This window comes from Gobius niger (genome assembly GCF_951799975.1).
Source record: "Gobius niger genome assembly, chromosome: 6".
Taxonomy (NCBI): Eukaryota; Metazoa; Chordata; class Actinopteri; order Gobiiformes; family Gobiidae; genus Gobius; species Gobius niger.
In genome coordinates this window covers 28,985,155-29,000,847 of record NC_136857.1, presented here as the reverse complement: position 1 = coordinate 29,000,847, position 15,693 = coordinate 28,985,155, and the positions used below count along the sequence as shown (strand labels likewise).

General features: G+C 43.0%; 1 protein-coding gene and 1 pseudogene across 22 annotated transcripts in view; both read left to right on the top strand.

Moving 5' to 3' along the window:
- Positions 1 to 15,693, top strand: part of LOC306964092 (NACHT, LRR and PYD domains-containing protein 12-like) — a 188,364-nt gene that overhangs the window by 72,897 nt on the left and 99,774 nt on the right. For 16 of the 21 annotated variants that reach the window (XM_079557962.1, XM_079557966.1, XM_079557968.1 and 13 more), the window contains one exon: positions 12,172 to 12,348. The exons of the other annotated variants lie outside the window; for them this stretch is intronic. In XM_079557962.1, the coding sequence (XP_079414088.1) occupies positions 12,172 to 12,348 (177 nt within the window). The remainder of the gene's footprint in view (positions 1 to 12,171; positions 12,349 to 15,693) is intronic. 21 annotated transcript variants of the gene reach the window in all.
- Positions 6,627 to 14,964, top strand: LOC306964108 (protein NLRC3-like; annotated as a pseudogene). Its single transcript, XR_013794285.1, has 8 exons — positions 6,627 to 6,765; positions 6,843 to 6,956; positions 7,601 to 7,714; positions 8,126 to 8,310; positions 8,419 to 10,178; positions 10,302 to 10,475; positions 14,192 to 14,365; positions 14,833 to 14,964. The product of XR_013794285.1 is annotated as a protein NLRC3-like (transcript).

Below are 15,693 nucleotides of genomic sequence, written 5' to 3'. Positions count from 1 at the left end.
CGACACGGTTCTCCTGCGTGCAGTTACTCACAGTAACTCTGGTTCTCCCAATGTGCACAGTCTAAAATGAGTTGGGCTACTCACACTCAGGCTAATTCTCAGTGGTCAGACAGAAATAACCGTCAGGTGCAGGTGTCAGTTTTAAATCAGCGGTTCCCAAACTGTGGGTCAGGAACCAGAGGTGAGAGAATGTGAACATTTGCCATTTTGAAAAGATGGGAAATAGACTAGTAGTCGTCCTAAATCCCAGTCTCAGTGGTTTAGTGGTTAGTGATTCTCACACAGAGGGGCAGGGCCTGAATTGAGGTCATTATGTTCCCAACTTCAGCATTATGACATCTCTGTCAAGTACAGAAGAGGAAAAGACATGGAGCTTCCAGTGGTGTAGTCTTCAATTTTCTTGTGGGTATACTGTATTTTTTAGCAGGCGTGGGGGGTAGCCAATTATATGCGCTGAAAAGAATAGCCCGTCACATACTATTACTAATATTAAATATATCAGAGATTTAAATAGATTATAAACCAAACTGTGAATATAAATGTTATTGAAATAACAAGCAATAGACCTATAGGAATGTTCTAGAAATTCAAAGGCTGTAGCTCGACTATAAGGCTGTGGGACTGAAGCCAAAATGAAAACTTCAATGAATAAAGCCTAGTCAGCTTTCACCAACCCCTCCACCAGTCAACCACCGGGCTCTGGGCCTGCAAACTCCCCCACACACAAAACCATGTGCGCTGCGTCTGGAGAACGACTCTTTTAGGACATTTTTTTTATGAACAGGAGCGCGCGTGGCTCGGTCAGCGCTGTGGGCGGGGCACATCCACTTTTCAGTCTCTGTCAAGGGACAGTTTCAGTGTCTGAGAGTAAAACGCACACTTCGAACAGTCTACGCGTTTTTTCCCGTGGACTTCAGCGCTTTGTAATACAGATTGTTTCCCGCCTGCACCTGTCACTGCCTTTGCCCAAAGCCGCTCTCACGCGCGGCTGCAGGGGAGGGAGAGAAGCGTTCGGCGTTGTGGACTCCCAGAGCGGGGATGAACAGGGAAAGTGTCTATGAGACGTACGCGACTCCTCCAGCGCCGTGAGGACGGTTAATAAGCCTCTGTCATTATGAGCTATTCTCAGGCCGGGTTTTATTTTGTGCTCATGTGCACCGGAGCTGTGCGCAATTGCGCACGAGCACAGCTGAGAGGGAACAGTCGATCTGTCGGTAGGGACAGAGAGAGGGATGAGCCTGTGATCTCTCGTTTTCAGGGGAGGAAATAGTTTGTGGTGGAGTTTGTGCTGGTCTCCAAACGGACAGAAAACGCAAAAATAACACTGTGCCAATGAGTGATACGTATCTTTTCCCACTTTGTAGTGGTTATACGGAAATTCTGCAGGCCTTCTAGTGGTTATACGGCGTATACCTGCGTATCACGTAGACTACACCACTGGGAGCTTCCACACACACTGTCCAGAGCACAATTGTCTTACAAACGCCTGAGGCAGGTTCATTAGAGTGTGTCTCGATGCTAAGCTTCCTTTCTGTAAGTGATGAAAAATACGCTGAGCTTCAGGAACGCACTTAAGATGAACTAAGCATTCTACAGGTCGTTCACCAAGGCTGGCCAGACCGCATGAGGGAAGTGCCCATACCAGTTCAGCCATACTGGGACTCACGGAGCCAAAGAAGACAAGTGTGCTGATCTCCAAAACAGACTTCCTAAACTGCCGCTAATGCCACAGTTGGACTGTCACTCGCACAGCTGCTTATGGGCAGGAGGCCACGTAATAAACTGCCTACTGCTCGTGCACTACAGGAACCTATGAGCTATGACCCTCTTCAAGCTAAACACCTTCTGGACAAGACCAAGTGCACACAGAAACTCTACTACGACAAGAGAGCTGCACGAGAGCTACGGTCCAGAGATGAAGTCAGGATGGCACCGTTTCCTGGCATGAACCATACGGCATATGGAAGTGATGTGCTAGTAACCTCTCCTTCCTAGACTCGTCAAAAAAAAAGGAAAAAATATGGGGTTCCATTTGTATGGGGTTCCATTTGTGCCCAAAAAAAGTTGCTGCAAAATGTGTCGATATAGTTGGTCTATGTCATTGTTATGTGTCTTTGGTCTATGTTTACGGTGTACATGTTGTTGCCAAGTGTTGTTTCACATGTGGATGTTGCTTATGCGTTTGTTGCATAAGTGCATGTGTGTTTGTTGCATATGTAGTTGTTGCATATGTGTTTGTTGTATATGTGTTTGTTGTATATGTGTTTGTTGTATATGTAGTTGTTGCATATGTGTTTGTTGTATATGTAGTTGTTGCATTTGTGTTTGTTGTATATGTAGTTGTTGCATATGTGTTTGTTGTATATGCAGTTGTGGCATATGTGTTTGTTGTATATGTAGTTGTTGCATATGTGTTTGTTGTATATGTAGTTGTTGCATATGTGTTTGTTGTATATGTAGTTGTTGCTTATGTGTTTGTTGTATATGTAATTGTGGCATATGTGTTTGTTGTATATGTAGTTGTTGCATATGTGTTTGTTGTATATGTAGTTGTTGCATATGTGTTTGTTGTATATGTAGTTGTTGCATATGTGTTTGTTGTATATGTAGTTGTTGCATATGTGTTTGTTGTATATGTAGTTGTTGCATATGTGTTTGTTGTATATGTAGTTGTTGCATATGTGTTTGTTGTATATGTAGTTGTTGCATATGTGTTTGTTGTATATGTAGTTATATACAGATATACTTTAATAGTGACCAACGATATGAACCAACAGCAGAGAAACATGGCAGTGACCAATGACAGTCAGGGCATGTGCAGACAAGTACATGAATTAACCACAGGGGGCAGCAACATACATGTCAACAACATGAACCAACAACAAAGAGCAACGGCAGTGAACACTCCCAGGCTGTGAAGTAATGTGCAGACTACATCATATATAACAATCACATATGCGACAACTACATATGCGACAACTACATATACAACCACTACATATACAACAAACACATATACAACATCTACATATGCAACACACACATCTGCGACAAACACATGCAACAACTACATACGCGACAACCACATATACAACAACTACATATACAACAAACACATATGCAACATACACATACGCAATATACACATAAGCTACATACACATGTCAAACAACATGTACACCGTAAACATAGACCAAAGACACATAGCAATGACATAGACCAACTATATCGACACATATTTCAGCAACTTATTTTTGGCACAAATGGAACCCCATAAAAAATACACAATATTGCACTATCCTTCTCAGATTATTCCTGAGAAAGAGGGATGTCATGTGTGTTTTTTGTGTGAAAGTCACACCTGCATTATGCCCCTTGTCACTACCCGTACTTCTGTCTTTGCAGAGTTGAATAAACGCAGCTAAAAGTTACAGCCGTCTCATCCATGTCTCCCCGTACTTGCAACAAATAAGTACATTACAAGAGTGACTTTTGAATTGTTTGTGTGAAATGCATTTGCAAAAACAAACAAACAAACTTCAAGGAGGGAAATGAGGACGGGAGGCAAAAATATTTTTCCTAGGATAGTTGGTAAACGGTGGACATTCATCATCCAATCAGAGACGTATTAAGATGAGGCACCAGCCCACTCTCCTTAAGGCTCGTGGCTAGGGCAGGGTCAGGTTAAGGTGATTGGTTGATGTGTGTATGACGTTTGACTCTCATGACTTGTAACTGGTTGATCTACCAACTATCCTAGGAACGGACACGGACACGTCTGACCCGGAGGACATTTGAGAACAGGGACGGTGATGGAAGAAGAAACTACCGCTTTATTCGGATTATATGGACGTACATGTCCAGCAGCAGGATTGAGGGAGCTGGAGTCTGAGATTAAAGGTGAGATTAATTCGACTTTTACACATAAATGTGCCTTTATGTATAAACTGCAGTTACAGCAAGAGCTCCTGTAATTTTATGTCTCAAGAGTGCAGTTTGGGTCAGAAATGTTGTAGTTTTGTTCATGCCACGCCCCCTTTTAGTCGACTAATCACAGCTCAGGACATGTTTTTGGTCGGGGACAGCCCTACCCCTACTCGTTCTAAAATAATCCTGTTTCCTCATTTTCCCTGGAGCTTATTGCACAGGGGACAGTAGAATGTGGGAGGTCCCTTGATTTGATGGGGGCGGGGCTAAATGTTCATGTGAAATAACCAGAGGCGTCACCATAGACAGTGATTTTAAACTTGTCAAACAGGTTAAAGGCGTTTAAAGTCTTTTATCATCAGATTTTTATCTTTGAACCTATTTGAGGTACCTGTGAACTGTTGTGGCTCATACTGTAAATGTCTGTTCTGTTGTGTAAGTTTGACCGAGTCGCTGCAAAGACTTTCCCTTCACAGGATTGATAAAGTTCCTGATTCTTTATTTCAAGTCGCCTGGACTTTACTGTATCACACTTTACTCGGGCATCATGAAGCTCTCTCTCGTTTGCAGTTAGTCCAGAACGCTGAAGAAAGACTTTAAACAGGGACAATAAAACATGAACGCGTCTCAGCACTGGCTCCCTGTTCATTTCAGATTCTGAAGATGTTATGGTTTGTTTTGAAAGCTTTAAATGGGCTGTCCCCTCAGTACATCCCAAACCTCATCCACATTGACTCTCCAGCGCTCTGAGGTCTGAGGTTCAGCTCCAGCTCGTGGTTCCTCAGACGAAGCGTAAAACCAGAGGGGACAGGGCCTTCTCAGCTGTGGAATGCTCTGCCCCCCCACGTCCCAACAGCCCACACAGCGGAGGGTTTGAAATCTTTGTAACACTGCGGGAGTCGTGTGCTCCTCTGTGTCTTTACTCTGTTTGATTGTTTTGAATCTGATTTATTTGTATTCATAGTTTTATGGTTTATTGTTTTTGCTATTTAATGTTTTACATACTTACAGTGGTGGAGCTCAGTCATTATATTGTTTTCTTTTGTGCAGCATTTTGGAAACGTTGTTGTTTAACCAGTTCCCTGCCGTCCACCACCTGTAAGTTTGGTTGTTTCAGAGCCGACGAGGTCTTGGCTTTAAATGAGGCCCTGGCCCATAGGCTGCGAATGAAAAGAGACGAAATGCAACAAAAACCCAATGAGAGCACACGAAAAAAGAGAAAATAATATGAACAACAATAGGGACCAAAAAGCAATTAAATGATATAAAACAGGACAAAAAAAGCATCTAAAGCGCTCTTTGAGTAAAGTGGATTGTTGCCTGGCCATAGTGGGCTCTGACTTCACCGTTCCAGACCATGTATTTACAGGTTCTGTGACGCCGTTTACACATTTGTAGGAACAGAACAGAAACTTTTTTTTTATTTTTTTTTATTTAACCTGCCACACAACACCTGCATGGCACCATCAGAATCGCTCCAACTATTTCACTGATGTTAATATGGCGGACAAGTGGCACCACCCACTCTTTGGAGAAGATCTAAGCCTCCTGGGCTGGTCCACTCCACACACACTGTGGTTCAAAGATGAGAAAAGAATGATCTGATGAAGGCTATGCCGAAGATCTTGTCATCCTTGATTAAAAATTGGACATCGGCTACTTGAGTGTGCGATGCTGTTTTTCAGATTCATGAAGATTTTCCTCAACATCTGCACCTCTGAGAGAACTTCTGGTGTGTGTTGCTTCTATTGTCTCAATATGGCGGACGTCGTCACTATGGGGGCTACGTTGTAAATAACACTTTCCAATATGAGTCACCTTTCTGTGTGTTTGCTCGTTTTGTGTCGTTTACTTAGTTCTTTCTCAAAACAAACAATGAAGACAGAGTTTATCACCTCTCACTCAGATAAGACTGCAGATTAATGACCTCCTGGAAACAAACAGGGCGCGGCTTCTCTCACCTGACGCTGGTACAAAGGTTCGCGTTTTCTTCAGAGTGACTCCATTTGGACGTGAGCTCCGTTTGCAGAGGTGAGTGGACCTTTGGTTTTATCCCACTTCACCGACTTCACTTCATTTGTCTTACTGAGCGGAGCAGAAGACCACACGGGGAGTTTATTCACCTGCTCTACTTTCTGTCGGAGCAGGTCCATATTTACTCTTCCTCTCAACATTTCCTTCCTAATAATAAAACACCGACAGCACACGGGCTCTGGCTTTAGTCGTCGGGACAAAGTCAAAACATTCACAACCAGCTTTTGTTTCAGACTGAGGTTAGATTTACTTTAGTTCAACTTCAGTCCTGGTTTTTCCCCGTCTTTCTAAACCTGCGCCACATGTAACAAAGTACTGAATGTGTAACAGCCAATAAAACGTAATGTGAGTGAAGAAAAGCATTTGTTAATCATTAGCAGAGAACAGCAGAGTGAAGTTCTTGCTTCCTTAAGAGCACAGACTGAACAATCACTTCAACATCAAACAACAGCAACGAGACCGAGTCCCAGCTCCGACAGTTTGCTGAAAGTCTCTCCCTGCTGTTCACCTCTTTTCTCCATGACATGTCCAGTCTAATAAAGCCCAAAAATATAACAAAAAAATAACAAAGACGTGTCTGAATGAACGGAAATCTGCTTCAACATGTTATGTACATGTGACCTTTGTGTTGTTTAATATAGGGCTATGTGTTCTTTACTAATCAGTGGAAGAAACACAACTTTTTAAACCTATAGTGACTCTTAGTTTCCCTGTCCTTGACCTTTCAGACAGAAACATGGAGAGAGTGTGTGAGGATGAGGAGGAGGCTCAGTCTAAAAACAAAGCAGAGCCCACTCAAACACAGTGAGTACATCAGAGGAGCTACACCTGCACTTTATCTGGTTATTGTCTCATTTTGTCTTTCTGAATCAATCTGTCAGAGCTGAGAGTCCGAGACAGAGAGCAGAGTTCAGCTGTGAGTCTCTGAAGAGCGACAGGTCCATGACTCCTCCTCTAGACTTCAGTGGTGAAGCTGTATCTGTTCAGAGTCTTCTGTGAGTGAGACTCTTCTCATACAAACATCTTCATCATCACCTTCAACATGAAGCTCATCCTCCACAGAATAAGAGCCACTGCAGCACATTACACATGATCATGAACATATAAGTCCAGTACATTTACACACAAGACTAGACAGTTAACTGAACTCACTAAAAACTGTCTCATGAATTTTTTGGATCCTTTCAGATAAAACATTGGTCTGATCTGAATCACTTCCTTTAAACTGAAACTAGTGAAGAACATGTTTAATTTGTTTTTACTCAGTTAATTGATTTCATTGAAAATGTATGGAGGAGATTGATGGCATTGCACATTACATTTTATATGTGTCTCCATAGTCCTGATGAACTGTCATTTTACAAAGAGATAAATGAACTAGAACATTTTTGTAACAGGTCATTTCATGTTTAAGCTTTAAATGTAATTCTTCATGTTCTCAGATGGTTCTGTTTTTAAGATAAGATAAGACAGGGCTCTATTAATCTCACAATGCAGAAAAACACTGAAATAACACTGAACTGTTTGCATTTTGTTTTACAAAAATCCTGAACGGCCGACTGCAAACACACTCCAGTCCTAAAGTCATTTTATTCATTTGTTTCACTCAGAAATGTATTGACACAAACCTGTTTTTCAGAGCTGAGAGTCCGAGACGGAGAGCAGAGTTCAGCTGTGAGTCTCTGAAGAGCGACAGGTCAAAGGACTTTATTATAAAGTTCACTTCTGAAGCTGGATCTGATCAGACTCTGCTGTGAGTGACTCTAATATCATTCACTTTACCTTTAGGACATAAGGAATTTGCTCTGGTGCCTCGGTTATTTCAAACTCTGAATATTAAGAGCAATAGTGGCCTGTAATGTTATTGCAGTGTTACCCTTAGCTTTTACCAGTAACATAAGTACACAGATACGTGGGTTGACAATCAGGAGGACAACAGTTCCCATTTAACCATATTTAATTTGTTTTAGTTTAGGTTTTCTTTGACTTTAAATGATGCTGTTGTTTTCATTAGGGATGAACTATAATGTGAAATTAGACAGAAACTGATGACCGATCATTTTCACACATTATAAACATTATTCTTATTGATGACAGAGATTTAAAGACTTACACATGAAGATCCAGTGAGTGAATGTGTGTGACTGAGTGTGAGTCTCCACAGAGAGAGTCCTGGTCCGGCCCCATTGTCCTGTTGTCTCTGTGGGAGCGTCCTGAGGGATCCAGTCTCCTCCAGCTGTGGACACTGGCTCTGCAGACACTGTTTGTCTTCCACCTGGGACCAGAGCAGTTCAACACAGTCCTGTCCTCAGTGTGGACCAGGACTGAGCCTCCACAGCACTTTACAGAGTGAGACATGTTCACACCAACATGGAACACTTATTTGTTTCTCTCTGTATATGTTGAACCATCTTCAGGCCCTGGAGCTTCATTCTAACTTTGTAATGGTGTGTGCAGGTTCCTATAAGAGCGTTCTGGAGCAGAGGTGTGAGAGTGTGTCTGAAGGAGCTGAAACAGGAGCTAGAACTTCTCTGAACAGGATCTACACTGAGCTGTACATCACAGAGGGCCTCAGTGAAGAGGTCAGTACCCAACATGAGGAGAGGCAGATGGAGACTCTCTCCAAGAAGACTGTCCATGACGCTCCAATCAGGTGCCAGGACATCTTTAAAGCCTTACCCTCCGAGCACAAAGCCATCAGAGTGGTGCTGACCTGCGGCGTGGCTGGAGTGGGGAAGACCTTCTCAGTTGTGAAGTTCTCTCTGGACTGGGCCCAGGGCTCAGAGAACCAGGAGCTGGAGCTGGTGGTGCCACTATCCTTCAGAGAGCTGAACCTGGTCAGAGAGCAGCGCTACAGTCTGCTGACGCTGATACATGTGTTCCACCCATCACTAAAGGAGCTCTCAGCTCAGACTCTGGCCCACAGTAAAGTCCTGTTCATCTGTGACGGCCTCGATGAGAGCAGGCTGTCTCTGGACTTCAGTCGTGAGCTCATCTCTGAGGTCATACAGGAGTCAGAGGTCAGCCAGCTGCTGGTCAACCTCATCAGAGGCTCTCTGCTTCCTTCTGCCCTTATATGGATCACCTCCCGACCTGCAGCAGCCAATCAGATCCCTGTGCGCTGTGTGCACAGGTTCACAGAGGTCAGGGGCTTCATCACTGACCAACAGAAGGAGCAGTACTTCAGGAAGAGGTTCACACACTCAGAGCAGTGTGACAGAGTGCTCTCCCACATCAGGACGTCCCGCAGCCTCCACAACATGAGTCAGCTCCCAGTCTTCTGCTGGATCACAGCCACCGTCCTGGACCACATGTTGAGAAGCGAGCAGAGCGGACCCCTGCCCCAGACCCTCAGCGACATGTACGCACACTTCCTGTTAGTGCAGACGCAAAGGAAGAGGAAGTACAGCCAGGAGAGCAGCGGCCCAGAGCTGACTCCGGCCGACTGTGAGCTCCTCCTGAAGCTGGGGAGACTGGCCTTTCGAACAACTGCAGAGAGGAAACATCATGTTCTACCAAGAAGACCTGCAGCAGGTGGGTCTGGACCTGAGCGAGGCCTCGGTCTACTCAGGACTCTGTACAGAGATCTTCAAACGAGAGAGTGTCGTTTTCAACAAATCAGTCTACAGCTTCATCCACCTGAGCGTCCAGGAGTTTCTGGCAGCTGTTTACCACATTCATACGTTTAAATGTGAGAATATAACAAAGAAGAACAAGAATATTCTGCAGAGGGTTAAGGACTTGACCAAAGGTAACACAGCATTGCAGGATTTCCTCATAAAAAACCTCCAAGAATCTTTCCTCAGTCCAAACGGCCGCCTGGACCTGTTTGTGCGCTTCCTCCACGGCCTCACTCTGGAGTCCAACCAGAGGCTTCTGGGAGCTCTGCTGGGTCCATCACAGATCGACTCAAAAACAAGACAAAGAGTCATCAACAACCTGAAGAAGCTGAACACAAAGAACATATCTCCAGACAGAAGCATCAACATCTTCCACTGTCTGACTGAGTTAAACGACCACTCGCTCCATCAGCAGATCCAGGACTTCCTGAAGTCAGACAGATCAGAGAAACTGTCTGAGTCCCAGTGCTCAGCTCTGGCCTACATGCTGCAGATGTCAGAGGACGTCCTGGAGGAGCTGCACCTACAGAAGTACAAAACATCAGAGGAAGGACGACTGAGACTGGTCCCAGCCGTGAGGAACTGCAGAAAGGCTCTGTAAGTCCAGATGGAACATTAAAGCTGTAACATGGACCATATTGTTCTGATTATAAAAGTGTCACTGGCCTCACAGGCAGCAACTCTGATTTGTTTAATGCCTTTTAAATCATTATTTTACAGATTTATAGATTGTAAACTCTCAAAGGTTCATCTTGAAGTGGTGGCGTCGGCTCTGAAGTCCAGTCCTTCTCACCTGAGATATTTATACCTGAGTTATAACTCAGTGGTGAACTCTGAACTGAAGGTGTTGTGTGACGGACTCCAGAGTCCAAACTGTCGACTGGAGACTCTGAAGTAAGTCCCTCTGTTTGCTCTAATACTATTGTCCACTCACTTTCACCTGGCTTAGTCTGACCACTTCAGTGCTTCAATTACCTTCACAACCACAGCTGTATTTATCAAACAAAACACAAAAGACTCAAAATAAACCTTTACATCAGAGAAGAACGACTTGAATTTAGAGATTCATCACAATCAAATCAAAATCACTATTTTAATTTTCACAATCAGCAAATCACAAATGTTGTCGTTATTTGGTTCATAAAACATTCTTTGAAAACAACAAATAAACCTCCTCCCCGTGGTTTGAACCTGCTCACACTGTAGTTTCGAGCTCTACAAACATGTTCTGAAATGCATCTACTTCACAGTTCATATTCAGTCTTCTCTCAAACGTTAAAGCTCCTCGACCTGTTTCCAAAGTGCTCTGTGAATCCACTCATGATTAGAAGAAACAGATGGCTTTAACTTTGATTTGATTTGACCTTTATTTATCCAGGATTAAACTCACTGAGATTAAAAATCTCTTTTTCCAGAGTGTCCAGGCCAAGATGCAGAGGAACAACTTCACACACAAGTTACATTTGTACAAAAATAATCAAACATTGAATCAATAACCCTTAATCACACCCGAGCACATTTTACTGCTTTTGGATTTTTATTGTTTGCAAAACTCCGACATTTTTTAAGCCAATTGAGTGACATTTTCCCAAAGGCTGTATTTTTTGGTGAAATAAAATCATTTTATTTGGATTTTTAGCCCAATGTAAAAACTCATGAAAACAAACTCACGTTAAGGAGCTTCAACACAAAAATGTGAATGAAACTTTAGAGCCATAACTCAATGAAGGAAGAATATTTATTCAAACCTTTTATTAATTTGGAGGTTGACCCAATGGGCGCTGGCTGCTCTGCTTTATGACCACGACACTGGGGCCGCCATTGCTCCGCCATTGCTGTAGTACCTCCGTATCGCCACTAGGCCCCCATTGAAAAGCATTGGAGTTTAGACACCTTAAAAACAATTTTAACGCCTGGTTTCAATGTTTCCAACTCTAGACTAGGCTAGATATTCCTCCTGTGATAACGCTGGGTTAGTCACAATATATGAAACCAGGCTGGTTTACGTAATATGAATTTTTGAAATCTCGAACTTAATGAGGGTCAGACTGTTAGCATTGGAGCAGCGCGAGCTACACGTCACGCAAGGGCCGAGTCTACGGTGAAGATCCCGCCCTTATGTCCTTTTTAGGAACATGCTTCGTCAGAGCTGGGGAGGGGAAGTCTGTAAATCCTCCATGAATTCCCCCTCGAGTGTGGTCATTATGGTAAACGGGGAGGAGTGAGCAGAAGACGTCCATTATTTTTTACAGTCTATGGGTTGACCTCTCCTCTTGTCATTTATATAAAATAATGTTACTTTTTAAAGATTTGAACCCTTTCATTGGCAACTTTCTGTCTCCAAGTCACTCACATGTGTTGCTGTCGTGGCCTTTGATTTACAAAACTGGTGAATTCACATCATTGTAACTAGTGAAGATATGGCTTTATGCAAAGTGTCTGAAAACAGACAAAGGTTTGTCTCAGACAGAATCTGACACTGAATGAAAACTGAAATATCAGGTCGTCAGCACAATCTCATTTGAGCCTCTGTTACAATCAATACATTCAAATAGTTTCATCATCTGTTCATCATTTATTCTTTATTCAGATTGTCCTACTGCAGTTTGTCAGAGTCCAGCTGTTCTTCTCTGGCCTCAGCTCTGAAGTCCAACCCCTCACATCTGAGACAACTGAGTCTGAGCAATAACCCAAACCTGAAGGACTCTGGAGTGGAACGTCTGTGTGATTTCCTGCAGAATCTGAACTGTCGACTGGAGACTCTGGGGTCAGTTCACTCTTACTGTCACACACTGGACATGTTCCACAGCTTTACCTCAGTCATGAACACAAGTCCATCCAGATAAGCACACGCTGTTGTGGATGAAGAGGAGGCTGCACCAGAGACAAAGAAAGTCTCTGTATTTATCAGACAAAACACAGAAGAGAATTTTCGCATTTTGGACGTGACATTTTTCAGATTCTTTCAGAAGGATCTAATTTCCACCAGATTTATTGAGCTTTGAACCAAAAAAACATGTAACAATTTGAATTTTGACAGATTTGAGCTTTTTCAAAAACTACACAAGATATCCTTTAGCCCCTCTAATTTATTTATATATCAACAAAATAAAAGCATAACTGTGAATCTGTGTCTATGTGACCTTACGGGGGCGCAGGGGTGCATTATCTTACCAAGATGTTACCATTTAAGCCCCAAATCTCACTTTGGCTGAACTCAAATGATCCTAAATTGTCGTCAACAACACCAGCCCAGCGTTACACTGAGCAAATAAAAGTATCCCCACGCTTAAGGCACCACAGGTTCGTATTAACTAAGGACAGAGACAGTAATACATTGGTTGATTTATTAACAAGTTTTCGTTTCTTTAACTTTAAAAGACAGTTTGTCTTTTGGTTCAGACACATCGTTCTCACAGTCCATATAGACGGGTTCACAGTTCATTGATTTACAGACAGGTATCATTTCGTGTAGTTTTCAGTCAATTGTCCAGTGCACAATGTCCATGTTACCCGTCCAACACGAGTCTGGATCACCACGAGACGCCGTGTGGTGGAGGAAGGACCAGGTGGAATTGAAACACGAGACAGAGAAAGGGAGGCTCTCCCGCCGACCAGCAGCCGAGGAGGTTACAGTATAATTAGTCTAACAGTATAAATGTACTTACATCACAACAGGGACACTAAACGTGCACATACCGGCTGTGACACATCCAGACACACACACACGCGAGGGCTACAGCCGCGACGCCGACCTCGCACAGCTGAGAAGCTACAAACAGTGCTAGTGTTAACTCAGCGCACAACTGATAGTTACGAATAATAATGATCTCGCTGCCACTGACCGAGAGCACATGCTACACCGCCTGTCCCATAGTCTCCTGACTGCTATAAAACATGTGTAAACTCCACAGAGGCAGAGCCACATGAACGTATAGGGGACATTTAGTGTGAGCTGAGGCGCTGCGTCCTGCTCACTTATTGGAGCCATAATACTGTATTTAATCTTATAAGTATCTTCCAGGTCCAGGTCGACCCACAGATTCAAGTTGATTCACGTCACTAAAGAGAAAATAGCCTTAAATCAATTTACCCAATTGGTCAAAAGCTCAACTTTTCAAGTATTTTGTCTTGTGTTCATTACTGTAAATCACCAAATAAATCACATATTTGTGTTTTATACCATGATATAAATGATAGTCCATAACGCCCAGTCCTGGTAAGAAGGACTTTAATTCAGAACAAAGGTTTGAACTGTCCAGATGAAACACTGTCATTTTAATCAGAATCAGCAAATCAGAAACATTGTAGTTATATTGAAGCTCAATAATCACAAACAACACTTTACAATATAGAGTCGTCCATGTTCAGCTTGTATAACAGTGTGATTTTAATGTCTATCAAAGTATCTCAACACACAGCCATTCATGCAGAAACTGGTGGAACTAAAAGTGAGTGAAACCCCTCAGTGAAAATGTCACTATTTTGTTTTTCCACCAGGATTTTCTAGCTCTGTCTTAAACCTCTCGACCATAGAGTTCACCAGAACTTCATAGAGTCAATACATTCAAATAGTTTCATCATCTGTTCATCATTTATTCTTTATTCAGATTGAGGAACTGCAGTTTGTCAAAGTCCAGCTGTTCTTCTCTGGCCTCAGCTCTGAAGTCCAACCCCTCACATCTGAGAGAACTGTATCTGTTTGGAAACAACCTGGAGGACTCAGACGTCCAGGAGCTGCGTGAACTCCAACAGAGTCCTCACTGTCGACTGGAGTTTCTACAGTGAGTATATACTATAGTGCAGTGAACAGGAGTGGATCAGAGCAGAGTCTGGTTTGGCTGATCTCAGTGAATGTGGCTCTGCTGAATCCACATGAAACAGTCCCAAACTGCCCCTCCTGATGCTGCAGTCCAGCCTCCTGTCTCAGGCTCCATTGGACAAAACATAAGGACTGTTGGACTCTGTTTAGGCCAGTCTGCTCTGATTGGTCACTGCAGCTTCCTCAGTCCTTACTCCCATTATTACAGGATTTGTAAAACAGCACGTCGACCTGGGACTGATGTGATGGTCACAAATCACTGGAACATGTTGGAAAATGTCATCAAACGGGCTACATTTCATTTTCTTAAACCATCCTTCGAAACACCAGACTATTACACACTGAAGTGCACTTTCTGTTGCTGCTAAATGACTAATGACTGTTTCTCTTTCCTCTGTGTCTAATAACTGTCTGTGTCGTCTCTTACAGCTGGACTAACCAACCATTGTCCTGAGTGTTGATCCTGGACAGAGGGAGCTCATGGACCAGACTCAGCCCTGTCCACACCTGACAGTTACTGTGTCCTCTCACTGATCTGGACAACAGCTCTGAAACTACACTGAGACATTCTGCTTCCATTCTCGCTCCGACAGAGTCTTACCATCGTTAGACGCCACATTTTAGATCAAGAGCTGAAGATACAGGGACAATAATTGGAGTTACATGCAATGACAGAAACAATGATGGGGGAAAAACATTTGTTCTCTGGACGTGTGGGAACATTATACGATTGAGTGACTTTTAAACCTTAACACCATCAGGACTAAAAGCAAACACCAGCTCATTCTCCGATGGTTAGAAAATGAATCCTTGGACTCTTTCCTGGTCGTTGTGTCGTATGAGAAGTCATCATTCCACTCCTGTGTGACGTTTGCAAACTGACAGACAAATCCAAGGTGAAAACTGTGTTTTTAGTTAATTTGTTTGTCGTTAGAAGTTCCCTGCAGACACTTTTACTGTCACTTTAATGTTCAGATGCAAAGATCTCACATTTGACTCATGTGGAGCGAACGTTTGTGTCAAAAAGTCGACTTTATATTGAACACTCAGTCTTTTTATGCAGCAAGAACAATACATTTCATATCGCAAAACCAAGTAGTTTGCAATTCCAAGTCCAAACACACGGGGCAGCAGAGGCAGTGTAGACCTGGAGTCGTTGTTCAGCGGTGTTTAAACCTGGAACTGTTCTTTTAAGACGTAGAGCAAACTCTCTGACTGTTTTAAAAAGACATTTCTAACATAAAGATAATCCCGGTTGCCTTTACTGCTCATATTTAAGTTTATTGCACA